At 45.2% G+C, this 13,709-nt stretch overlaps 1 protein-coding gene across 4 annotated transcripts in view; it reads right to left on the minus strand.

Moving 5' to 3' along the window:
- LOC131926066 (glutathione S-transferase A6-like) overlaps positions 1-11,955 on the minus strand; it is a 92,483-nt gene extending 80,528 nt beyond the window's left edge. The window contains exons 1-3 of one of the 4 annotated variants that reach the window (XM_059281318.1): positions 11,868-11,924; positions 3,373-3,503; positions 2,432-2,539 (exon numbers count right to left, since the gene is read on the minus strand). In XM_059281318.1, coding sequence (XP_059137301.1) covers positions 2,432-2,530 — 99 coding nt within the window. In that variant the 5' untranslated portion in view covers positions 2,531-2,539; positions 3,373-3,503; positions 11,868-11,924. Of the gene's footprint in view, positions 1-2,431; positions 2,540-3,372; positions 3,504-7,674; positions 7,786-11,867 lie in introns of those variants that run through there. The other 3 variants (XM_059281319.1, XM_059281316.1, XM_059281315.1) reach the window with 3 other exon arrangements.
- Positions 11,956-13,709: the final 1,754 nt, after the last annotated feature.

Below are 13,709 nucleotides of genomic sequence, written 5' to 3' on the forward strand. Positions count from 1 at the left end.
CTGCCTGAGGGCCTAGCAACAGGCTCTGTCAGAGTTCCTGATTGATGTCAAAGTTCCTGATCATGCCCAGCCAATGAGGGATGACCACATAATGCTACCAGATTGCGACACAGACTGGGTGTTGGGAGGAGGGTATATAATGCCTTCCCCATTATTAAATAAAGGAGTCTGCTGTTTGCCTTCAACTGACTCCCGGTGTCTGAGCCATTGACACCGTGCCTTCTCACCCCCTCGCCCCCGAGGAAGCCATTAGGATCCAGCAACAATAGGCTAGTCCCATGGACTATATTTTTTTGAACTTATGCTGTCCATAAGAACATATTCCTGCACCATATACCTGGCGTCTAGACTGTGTTGAAGCCAGATTACTCATTTATAGAAGTACAACAACCTAGACTGGCACTACAGTTCATGTTTATCACATGCTTATTTCTTCATGAAATCGAGAAAGGATCAGGCCAAAGTCCTTGCATTCATGAAGCAACAGAGAGACAATAATAAGACTTTGGTAAACTCATTGCTATGAGGATGAAGGAAGGCACTAGAAGCTTTCCTAAAACGATGTGACCTCACTCCCTAACTTTCCTCTTTTGCTCTGATATGAGGGACAAGACCGTCTAAGAATATAAATAACTTTCCAATCAAGAAACTCTCACAATTGCTGGGGCCTTCTGGTCTGAATCAAGAGCTGTTTGTTTGTTTGTTTGTTTTTCCCCAAAGACACTCTAGGGGGCAGCACCATAGTCCAAAGAATCTTACCAGGTTCCTGCTCAGGCAGTAGGAATCCTGTCAAACACTTGACCCTGTCCTAGATACAGAAGCTATCATAACACAGGGACCAACCTGTATTCCCCAGTACCAAACACAGAATTGGCACATAATAGATGCTGCAACAAGTAATTGCTGAGCAAATACACCCTGTGGCTAACAGGTGGTTACTGCCATTATCTACCCAGCTCTCATCTGTGTTATGTATTTCCACTGTAATTGTTTCTTTTCTGATAGTATACATCTTCATTATTTTATGATGGAAATTTAGAAAATGTATAAATATGCAGAAAAGTGTATTGCTGATCCACATCTACCTTCAACAGTCATCTTGACCAACGGGCTTTCCTCTACATACCCCACCCTCTTCCCTTCTGTAAAAACCTGAAGGAATCCCAGCAACTATGCACAGCCATGGCTGCCATTACAGTGTTCCATCCAACATGACTGTCTATTCAAGGTTGCTCCAGCAGGCTGCAATGCAACTGAAGGATACACAGCTGAAGAAGAGTAAGAGAAGAGAGGAACTGCAGAAGTGAATAACCCCCTGGGAGACTCCCAGTGAAGAGAGTAGTGGAGCATTTTAAGGTCTTAAGGGTTCCTCTTCTTTTCAGTCATACACAGGCCTTTACCACATGGGCCTTTCAAGGACATTTCTGATCCGATCTATAGCCAATAGAAACGTCCTAGGAGGGACATCCACTTACTCCTCATTCACTGACTCACTCAGACCAGTGTCTAGTCTGCTAAGTGGCTTATGTAAATGTCCACCTTTTGTGTCTTTTAAATCCTAACTTCACCGTGCCTTTTCTATGCTTAGGTTTGCTTACATACACAAGTGTTTATCATTGTATTATAATTGCCTACAGAGTTCAGTATAGTGGCATGCTGTGTGAGTTTATGATCTTAGGAACATAAGCTACACTATATAGCATAGGTCAGTAGTAGGCCACAACCTCACATTGTATCTAAGAATATTCCACGACGGTGAATGAGTGGCAGTGAGACTCACTGGGTGAAGGTGCCTGCTGCTAAGACTGACGATCCGAGTTCTAGCCCCAGAACCTACACTTCCACAAGATGTCATCTGACCTACACACACACACACACACACACACACACACACACACACACACACACAAACAGCATGCCATATACATACTCATACACATACACAAATAATAACAATGCATAAAACTGCATACATTTGTGAGTGATATATTTTTTAGAATGTACCACCATGATTAATAAATACATGGACATATTTCATACTTCAATAATTTGTTTCTCTAAAGCATAGGAATTTTGTGAAAAATAATTCTAACACACGATCACAACAAAAACAGTAACTGAGCGTCATCACTCAGTACCCACATCTCTAACTGTTACTTAAATGACACAGATTCCTTTTCAGTTTGTTTAAACAAAAACAAGGTCGGTAAAAGTGATGTTTCTTGTGTTTATTTTGAAATTATACTCCTTTGTAAGAAAGATTTACCAATCTCTTAGGTCAAGCCTGTGAATGTCTTAAGAATTGGAATTTTTATTCACACTTCAACTCTCAATAAATCATTCAGTGAGAAACATCATCTGGCTTCTGTGAGGAAAGTGTTTCACTCAGTCACCTCAGGTCCGACTTCAGATGGCTCCTCTTAGAACTTACCTCTACTCCAGCTGCAGCCAAGAGCCAGCGCACAGACTCCATTCTGCCCCGTGAACTGAAGTAGTGAAGGATGGGCTTGCTTGCCGTGACGATTGTCATTTTGTTTCTCTAAACACGAACGAATAAAAGAGACCGTGTGAAAATGCATTTTCCGGATAGACACTCGGAGAGCACCAACTAACAGAAGTGTCTTCCTCCTCTACGACAGTTCAATGGGTTCCTGGATTTGGTCCAAATCGTTCTCCAGCAGCAGCACCTGTGGACTGAGACGGGCCGCTCTCAGGTCGGCGTTGGTTAAAATGTTTCTGCTCTTGGCAGGCTAACGGGTGGGCACTTGTGGTCAGGCCTGTGTGGGAGTCAGTGAGAAAAGGAAGAATCAGAGAACTCAAATGCATTGAAAAACCTCTGAATTCCCCCAATGCCTCTCTTGATATATTAAGTCTTTATTATTCATGGTTTACCTAGGAAGATGCTATTATCTCTACATGGCAATTAATGAAACTGAATGCTAAAGACGTTAAATGCAATGCCTACTATGACACTAAAACCAACAACAGACATGAAAATCCACAGTGAGCACTAAAAGCAAAGAGGGTGTGGAACCCACAGCAGTGAAGGTCCAGGAAACTTGTCAAAGCCTTGGCCAAAGCAAAAAGCTAGGCCTTTCAACTGAGCAGGCGAAGCTTAACTGCCAAAGTGATGGCCCCTGATCTGCAGGCTCTGACAAGCTCCTACCACCTTCGTTAGACTCTGTGTCCTACCTCTATCACTTCAGTTTCATTGTATAATCAAGCAAAAAAGGATGTTGTTGACTTCATGTTATGGTACATAAAAGGTACCCAACAGCTCTTTATTATCAGAAGGCAATGGGCATTCTCACAAATCTGTCTTTATTTCACTCTAAAAACATCACCTAAGAGGACTCCTTTTAGTATATTTACTTTATAGATGGAGATATTGGGGTTTCTGGGGAGATCTGCTCATATGCAAGGTAGTTCTGGGGTTTCACAGTCACTTCTATTAAAAGCCAGTTACTTTCATGGACAGTGGTATTCACAATACGGTGGCACTCCTAAAAGAAACAAACAAACAAAAAAAAGAGCAGAGGATAGTGGAATGAAGGAAAACAATACGTGGTGGGTCCTCAGCTTCACGCATATGTATCCCGCATGCATGGGCATACAGGCACATGCTCAGTCATTATAAATGATATATACATATTGAGGGAGCCCAGTCAAAGCAGTTTGATAGCCCCTGCTCTATCTCAAACTGCTTGGGAGACAGGAGGTAGCAACGAATCAGAACACAAAAACCAGCAGCTCCTGGCATGGACACAACCTATCGTATCAGGATAATATGGGTAAAAGGCTCGTTGAAAGCAGGAGCACAAGAGCTGAGACCTGGGGGAAATGGCTCTACTCTCCTCTTCAGTCTGAAGCTCTTTTAGAAAACATTTAGATTTACCTGCTCTAGATCTAAATATACATATGTATATATATATATATATATATATATATACATACATACACAAACACATACACACATATATATACATAATTTCAAAACACAAACGCACAGAGGGACTACTTGGGAGAAGGAAAGAGGCCAGCTGGGAGGGGCAGATTAGTGTAGTGAGGGGGAATATAAGTACAAGGGTATATATGTGTGTGTGTGTGTGTGTGTGAAAATCTCACAACACAACTCACTGTTTTACATGCCAACTGAAACTTAAAGGGTTTTTTAATTAAAGAAAAATTATTCTTACAGGTTGTTCATTTTTTAGATAAAAGCAACAATATACTGGCTTTCTAAGAAAATGTGTGACTTGAATTACAGAAATCCAATTTAAAAGCAATTATTTTAAAATGCGCAACTAAAAAACTATAACATATAAAACACTTAAAAACACACAACTCACTTGTCTTATCGTTGTAGATCATCGTGTATATTGTACATCCTTATCGGGTAGTGGGGGTGGTACAGATAATTGTTAGGGATGGAGAGCCAAGAGATCCAGCCCTCACAATACTGCTCAGGGATCCCCGATCATGTTACAGAGGGAAAGGAAGTTTTATCTTATGAAATATTCTACCAAATGCTCCTTACTGTTTCTGAAAAGGAGGTTGTCAAAGGTCAGGGCAAAACTAGGGTAAAGGTTCCTATAAAGTTTGCTGGGTAAACAGAAAATGAGACCAAGAGAGATGAATGATTTGTTGTGGGTGGAATATACAATCCTCCTTCATAGTACCAAGGAGTAATTCTCCCTCTGTGACCACCATGGCAATAACCCCTGATACTCCCCTTACAGAGAACCAACCTGCGCATGCTCTCACACGGAATGCCATGGCAGGGCTTCTCTACTCCACTCAGGAGCCCTCTTGAGCTCTGGCTGCCCTCTGAGGCCCTCTGCCATGTTTTCCCAGTCAGAATCCTTCAGCCAACTGATGTAAAGGGAGGGTGGAAGAAGAGCAGCTAATTCATGAGTGCCTTTTTGTGAACAGCATTTCAACCACATGACGGGAGAAGAAATCAAGAAGTCCACACGGTGGTACTTTGACAACCCAAAACTGCTGAATGAATTGAAGAATACAATAACTAGATTTGTCTAATTAAGAAAATGGAGTTGGGGGAGCTGGAGAGATGGCTCAGAGTGTAAAAACCCGTTAAATCCGAGTTTGGTTCCCACACACTTGTCAGATGGCTCACAACCACCTGCAACTTCAGCTCCAGGAGATCTGATGCCCCCTTCTGTCTTCTGAATCACAGATGAATATGTTCCCACATAGACATACATAATTAGACAGAAATCGTTTTATAGAGAAAATGGATTGGGGGGCAGCCATAGCTCAGGGTTAGGGCCCTTGCCTAGCATTTATGAGGCCAAAGCACCACAAAAAGGAGAGGGGAGTCTTGTCCTGAAAGAAATATAATCAATGATAAGTCTAGAAAATTAAGAAAACTGTCTCTGGGTTGTTCAAAAACACTGGGTCAAGAGCGTCATAACACCGGGCGGTGGTGGCGCACACCTTTAATCCCAGCACTCGGGAGGCAGAGCCAGGCGAATCTCTGTGAGTTCAAGGCCAGCCTTGAACTACAGAGTGAGTTCCAGGAAAGGCGCAAAGCTACACAGAGAAACCCTGTCTCAAAAAAAATAAATAAATAAAAAAAATAAAATAAAATAAAAAAAAGAGTGTCATAACTTAACAGTTGGAAGAGAGATACAGATAGGTTGAAACTCTTCCATTTGCGGGTATATAAACTCAATAGACTGTCTAATATCTTTTAAAGGCTATTGAGAAGTTACAATGAACTAAGGTATACATAGTATTGATAAACTATTATAAAAGGCTAGTCACAGCTCCCTAGTCCTGGGGAGATGGGTGCATGGATGAACACCCTGCTAGCCCAGGTGAGGCTGAACATAGGCACTCACCTCTCCCTGGGGCATGGTGAAGGTGTTCAGCACTGTCAAGCGTTGTTAAATATTAAGTACAAATTAGGTGTCAATAAAAATATCAGTTCCACATTCAACTTTCTTAAGTCTTTCTTATAAACAAAAATGTCAATGCTTTTGATGCATTATTAAAACTCCTAAAGCAGGCTGTTTGACAGCTCTCCTTACCTTCTGTCTGGGCAGCCTTGAGCAGGGAACTGTCAGTCAAGTAGTCCCATCGCTGGTAACAGGCTTGGAAGCCCAGATGTTCGGGAAACTTTATAATAACTCTAAAGCCTTTCAGAAGCTGGAGAGGAAGACCCGTCCCAGCTATGACCACTCCAGATAGCCTGCACGTGCCTAGAAAAGTGGCACTCTAAGCAAGATGAGCTTGGTGAATTCCAGATGACCTTCTATAGGCTGCAGTCATTTTCACTAAGGCCAGAGGCGGGGCAGGGTACTCCCAATAAGGTCTGAGATGAATGCCAACAGTCCTTCATTGTGTCAAGACTACTGGGATGGGTGCCAACACACTTGCCATACCTCCTTATCTGCCTTCGCTTCAGCTGCCAAGCAGATGGCCAGCCACTCCTCAGTCTACGCCACAGCCGCTCTGTTGCCTCTACTTCCCTGTTGATGTGGTAGCTAGGCTGCTGGTTTGTGACCAATTCAGCCATGCTACAAAGACGGAAGAACACTCAAGAGGAGCCTTTGACTGGCCCTAATACTTTAAAACAAGGTGGGGCAGCACGTGAGAACATCTCACTGATAAATCACCAAGCAAAGCGAGCAATCATTGGATCCAGTTATGGATCCAGAAGGATGTCCGCATAGTAAGGCAAACCTCGCATGCAAATGAAGGTTTGTATTTGCACCAATCATAGTGCTGTGCCATTTGCCCCACCCACAGCAGTTCCTCTGCTACGCCACAAGGGGGAGGTGTTTCCTCTCCTGACCTAGGTGGAAATGGTTGCTGCAATTCTTACGTAGTTTCCTTAAGGCATCTGCAGAAGAGTTCAAAATGCGAGTGTTGGCAAAAAAAAAAAAAATACTTTAGCGGGCTGTTTGCCTGACAGTTCTTTTGTTTAAGGCAGCCAGGGCAGCGAGAGACATCCAAGTCTTTGCTTATTCTCAGGAACATGCACATGAGAAGGTGTGCTTGCAGTAAGAACCTGAAGGCGTTATTGTTAGCATTTATTACTGATTTTGTTGTTGTTGTTGTTTTGTTTTTCGAGACAGGGTTTCTCTGTGTAGTTTTGCGCCTTTCCTGGAACTCATTTTGGAGACCAGGCTGGCCTCAAACTCACAGAGATCCTCCTGCCTCTGCCTCCCGAGTGCATTAAAGGCTAGGATTAAAGGTGTGAGCCACCACAGCCCGGCCTATTACTGATTTTTAACAGCACTTTAATGATGCTTAACACCCGCCTCATTCCCCAGGGAGAGACAAGTGTCCCACAGCTTTCTCCAAACTATGGGGACTTAACTCACAAAAGATGAAAGCTCAGCCCCTATAAGCTCAAAATCTATGGTAGAAACTGATATTAAATAAGTAACGTCAGAATAACTCAAGGGAAGTCTAAGTTGAGAAAATGCAGTATCAGCTGAAGGTAAAACAGACTAATGGGAGCCAACAACATCCATAAAGGTGCCTAGGCGGGGAAGGTCCTATGAGCCAGGCAGAAAAGGGAAAGCATGCAAATAGTTGCTACACAGATCGGATAAAAAGTCTGAACACTTGTGTTCATGTATATTTCAGAGAAACAACCCTTTGGTGTAAGTATGGCCCATGCGGTGTTTGAGGCATACTTACATTGATAATTACTATTTGTTTTCTGACGTTCTTATTTGACTTGAACTTCCACATCCTGCTGGGGAATGCAGCAAGAAAGTATTCCAGCTCGCCAACAGTTGCTTTTTACAAATATTGTCTTTGAGCTAAGCGCAAAATAGAGGCTTAGCATTTGCCGAAGTCTGTTGCATTCATGAAAACCACGCGGTTCAGGTTCTTGAAAAAGCCCACCACACAGACAGAGCAAAATCTAACTGAACTCTTTCTGGCTTCAATCGAAACTTCGAGAGGGAGCAGTCAGCCCGCTGTTTTGTAAGAGCAGCAGCAGCGGGACGGGATGGTGGTGGCTGCCTCCCTTAGCGGCAATCAAGAGAAGTCCTGACAATAAAAGACAGGCTTAAGTTCAAGGGAACAGCCAGGGTGACAACAAAAGGGATGGTAGGAATACAGAAGGCCAAAAATAAAGTTGTAGGGAGGACAAAAAGGTGAGCTTGAAGAACGGAGGATGTAGCTCAGCTTGACAGAGTGCTTATCTCGCACACACGTGGCCCCGTGCTCAAGCTCCAACACTACATAAAACTGGGCATGCTATTGCATGCCTTGTAATCCCAGCACTCGAGAAGCAGAAGCAGCAGGATCACAAGTTGAAGGCTACCCTCGGCTAGTTCAAGGTCGAGGCCAGCATGGGCCACATGGGAGCCTGTCTCAAAAAGAGAGCCGGGTGGGGGATGGGACAGGGGTTGGGGTGGGGGCTCCAGAATGCAGAAGCTGAAGGAGGATGGAAGCCTACAAGAGCTATGAGAGCCATGGAATAAAAACTGCACTAGAATCCAAACAGTAGTCCAGTTTTCAACCTCAAGGGTCTATGCCGAGTTCCTAGAGCTATACAAGAGTCGTACCACTAGAGGGCGCCGCCTGCCGTCGGTCCCACCTGCCCGCTGCGTCTTCCTACAATCAACACAAAAGACACAATAGCTGCCAAAGGTCAGTCCTGGCATGTCTTCGAAGCTGCACAGGATTTCATAAGAGGTCAAGGCTAAAGGAACCCAGCCAACTGAGTACTAACAGTTTGGGAGATAGCCTGACCACAGAAGCAACACACAAAAGTTAACTTTAGGGAGCTAGAGAAATGGATCAGTTGTTAAGAGCACTGGCTGCTCCTCCAGAGAACCGGGAACCAACAGCCACATGGTGGTTCAAAGCCACTTGTAACTCCAGTTCCGGGGGATCTGGTAACCTCTTCTGGCCTCTGTAGGCACCAGGTGATACAGGTAAAGCTTCCATACATAGAAAATGAAAAAAAAAAAAAAAAAAAAAAAAAGGAAAAAAAAAAAGAAGAAAAGAAAAAAAAAAGAAAGGAAAAGAAAAAGAAAGTTAACTTAAAAAAAAAAACCAAAAAACCCAAAATATTCATCACTGTGCCAACTTTCTTCTTCCACACATGGAGTTTAAGATAAAATGGTCCCCCCCAAAGCAAGTTCACATTGAATTCCCTGGATCCTGTGAATGTAACTCTACTTGGGAAAAGGTTCCTGGAAGATGCACTTAAGGACGTTCTGGTAAGAAGATTCCAAATTATCCAGACCTTAGCACAACGGTAAGTGCCTGAAGGAGAGGACGGACAGACACACACAAGGTGAAGTGGTAGAACAGATTGGAAGGATGTGGCCACATCCCGCGTGTTGAGTGACTTTTCCTGGGGCACCACTCACAGGGAGCCAAGTAGACTAGTGTGGGGAAGCCCTGTGTGCAGTGACTTCCAGCAGCGTGGGCGAGGAGTGACTTAGAGAATGACGGAGGAAGGATTTTCTCCTAGAGCCTCCAAAGCCTGAGGACCCACTGACACCTTCCCTGTGGACTGCTGACCTTCACAGGTATAATAGAATCCATTTTCCAAGAGTCACCAAATGTCTATAAATCTACAACAGGAGCCAAACAAACCCATACGCACACGTTGCTACGTATCCCTCCTATTATTCCAGGACTACCTTGAAACAGTGCCAGATACCACGGCACCTTATTTATGTGATCACAATTAATCTACATAATTATACAACTCTCTTACAATTTAAAATTCCATTATTTTGCTTCCTACTCAGCTCTCTAATTTCTTCAATTATACCATAAAGGTCCCTTCTTAGTTTACTTTAGTATTTGAACCAGAGCAAGGTCCACAGAATGCACCTGAGTGATGGGAAGGAATGTATTTTATAGCTATGGATGAATGAACAGAGACAAGGTCACACACAGGTTTTGGGAATGCGAGAGAAATTCCCAGAGCGCAGACCCATCCCTTAGGGTTTTGGTGTATGCATGTCCTTGCTCACAATGCAACAACTATTTGTGCTCCACCGCAGCTCATGGACTCATGGAGTGTGGACACAACACAGTGGCCTTACGGTGCTTACATTTCTTGGGGGGGGGGGGGAGGGGCAAAAAAGCTTGACCACACAGCTGCCATGACAGGCTTATAGGCCCAGACACGGTTTCTGGCAGGCAACACCTGGACCCAGGAAAAGTCATGAGCTGTCCCCACTCGGTGGGGCCTGCATCTAAGAGGAAATACCTGACATTCCAAACATTCCCTATACCTCTAGACAAATGTCAGCCAGGCAGGGTCCTGAACCCTGGAAATCCCCTCACCCCAACCTCTGCTATGATTAAAAAACAAAAAACAAAACAAAACAAAAAAAACATCCTGCTCTGGGCTCTCTGTTCTCATCGCTGCATGGGACAGACAGACCAAGCTCCGGGCTTGAAATTAAAGGCTCTTTGCTTTTACATGAGGGATTCAGTCTCCCTGGTGGCCTTTTGGGGGTCCCCGAGATCTGGGCATAACCCTAGGGCTCTGTGGACAATCATAGGACAGCCCAATACTGTCTGAGAAGCAGGAGGGGGGGGGTGTTAAACATGGCCAGGTGAGAAAGATTTGCCAAGCAGCGTCAGTCAATGTGCCCCACCTGGGAGCAAAATGGCCTCACGACACTCAAGGGGTAGACTGTGCTGGTGGTCGGGAATGGGTAGGGGTGCAAGGAAGCATCCTGTAGGCAACAGGGAACGGGATTTAAAGATTTAAAGGATTTTTTAAAAAGGAAGCAAATTCAGCCGGGCGTTGGTGGCACATGCCTTTAATCCCAGCACTCGGAGGCAGAGGCAGGTGGATCTCTGTGAGTTCGAGGCCAGCCTGGTCTACAAAGCGAGTTTCAGGAAAGGTGCAAAGGTACACAGAGACACCCTGTCTCGAAAAACCATTAAAAAAAAAAAAAAAAAAGGAAGCATATTCAGATTGATTTTTTGTTCGTTTGTTTGTTTGTTTTGTTTTTCGAGACAGGGTTTCTCTGTGTAGCTTTGCGCCTTTCCTGGAACTCACTTGGTAGCCCAGGCTGGCCTCGAACTCACAGAGATCCACCTGCCTCTGCCTTCCGAGTGCTGGGATTAAAGGCGTGCGCCACCACCGCCCGGCCAGATTGATTTTTTAAAAACTACTCTGGTTGCAAATGGACAAGAGAATAGAGCAAGGGACGCCCCCCCTACCACCACCACCCACCCACCCCCACTCCCCCACCCCCCCTGTCTGCTCCCTCTCTCTTCCCAGCTCGCTAACACAAGAATTCCTGTAAGAGGCCTTATTTTATTCTACCCCCTGGTGATGGTAGAGGCCACCCCTGATCGCTGTGTCCAGGCCTAGGACAGGCCAGGGAGAAGTGACGACATCGGCTTCAAACTGATACAGCCACTTAGGAGCTGTGAAAACTAGGCACATTCTTTAACCGCTCTAACGTTGTGTGTGCATTTCTACATGCCAAGGCTTTAACCATTACGTTCCCCTTGAGGTCCCTGGACTTGAAAGACATTTCCCAGTGACGTCTGTACGATTCTGAGAAGATCAGAATTTATGAGCTCTCCCTGCAACCTTCACCAAAACCCCAGCTCCAGGAAGATGGAAGGCGGGGTGGCTGGGAGATTTGGGTCTCTGAGAAGTTAGAAATTCAAAACTGTCCGCAGGTGGCATGGGCGGGAACTGTCTTGGCACCATGGTTTACAGTCGCGGAGGGACAGCAAAGGCCTCTTTACTTCTGCACCTTAGCAAGAAAATACAGGGCAGGGAGGTCTGCACCGTGGGGTGCATGTACATCATCCGCTGTCCTAGATGAACTGAGGCTAAAGGGAAAAAAGAAACGGCGGTGGCAGAGAGCGTCACGCAAGCGCAGTACCTCTTTCAGGAAGCAATCTCAGCGCAGCCGCATTCCCACGGTGCGGCCCACTTTACCCTGCAGGCAGGGTCGGCCCCGCAGCGCGCATGTGCGGATCTCTAGGTTCAGCCCCGCCCAGCAGCGTGGGTTTGGCTCAGCCACCTAGAGAGTTTGTGCAAGCCACCGGCTCCTAAATCCAGGCTGGATACTGCTGCCTTCTGCCGGACTGGCTAACACTTGCAGCAGGTGCATTATCTGGTGCATCATCGGCTAGATCCCAGAAGGAAGAAAGATGTTTAGCGCAAAAGAAGTTTTTCTTTCAGGGGACCCACCCCGGTGGAACCTCTCCCGAAGCCAAACAACGTACTCACTGTCTATAAATTATTCCTATTTTTAGTAGAGAGAGCCGAAGTTCCAAAATGTGAAGTAGGATGTCCGGTCAGAGCCCAAGTTGATCTGGTTTAAAGCCCGACTTCCCTTACAGCTTACTGTCTAGGATCAGGCAGATGTAGGCGTGACATCAAGATCCTGCCTTTACACTGTGAGACCAGAGCTGCCAGCCTTAGACATCTGGGAGGAATGGTTCAGAGTGCCAGAACTGGAAAGCATTTCGAATCCTGCGAGTCCAGGGAAATCAGTTCCCAGAAAAGAACCGTAAGTTGACAGGAAGTCGTGCCTCTTGGTAAATTCTCACGCCACTCCAGTTTTGCTCTCTAGACTGCAAATAGTAATCAGGACGAACACTCTGCTCTCTGTTATACAGCAGCAGCCCAGGTATTGAGGAAAGCTCCAGGATGCTGTGGTGTGGGGAATAACAGAATACACAAACTAATCTAACATCATGTACATTAAATCTTGTGACATTCATTTGCTGAACCTATTCCTTCCACAGTGAAGGTATTTGGGGAAGTAATGTCAATATATCTTGAGAACTGGGAAGTCTAAACCGGTCCTAGGGGATTCACCAAACCCTGGAAGAGTCACAGGAGCACCAGCAGCGCGTCACAGGGATTGGAGGCAGTAGCATCCTGATGCTTGCCTCTGAGTTCTCCTGGCTTCCTTCCCACCCTGCCAGGTCCGCCCTCACCCCAGCCTTCTCTCTCCCCTCAGACTCACAGAACACTTTCCCTACCCAACAGAAAATGAGAACCTTCTTAGAATCCCTCATTGTTTCAACAACATGATCTGAATAAATGCCTTCCCCTCTGGAAAAGTAATTTTCCTTCTAAGAGAATGTGTCTCAGACTAGCTGTTCCAAGGTCACTTTCACCTTGCCACCACAAACTTAGAAGCTGCAAACAGGCACATGATGCTTCTACTGGACGCACACTATTTAAATCATTTTTTTAAAAAAATCTCTGAGATGGGCAGTGGTGGTGCACGCCTTTAATCCCAACACTCAGGTGGCAGAGGCAGGTGGATCTCTGAGTTCGAGACCAACCTGGTCTACAAAGTGAGTTCCAGGACAGCCAAGGCTACACAGAGAAACCCTGTCTCAAACAACAACAAAAATCTCTGTGCACTATGGGAACTGCACACTTGGAAACATAAGGAGAGGAGGATCTTTCTCAGGCTGAACTTCCAACTGCCATAGCCAGCAACTGTATTTCACAATCTGATAAGCAGGCACACAGTAGGGCATTTCATGTCCACCAAGCTGACACTGCAGAAAATAGTCACAGGGATGCTACACACATAAGAGGAAGAAGGTTTCAATCAAAAGAGCACAGGACAGGATGAATTGCGTGAGAAGAGTGAGTCGGCAAGGGGAACCATTGTGAAATTGGTTGTGTCCCACACAGTAAACCAGAAAAGCCATAACACGAATAGAGAAGAAAAAGAGGAAAGAATAATCCAGCCAAT

This window comes from Peromyscus eremicus, chromosome 16_21, assembly GCF_949786415.1.
Source record: "Peromyscus eremicus chromosome 16_21, PerEre_H2_v1, whole genome shotgun sequence".
Taxonomy (NCBI): domain Eukaryota; kingdom Metazoa; phylum Chordata; class Mammalia; order Rodentia; family Cricetidae; genus Peromyscus; species Peromyscus eremicus.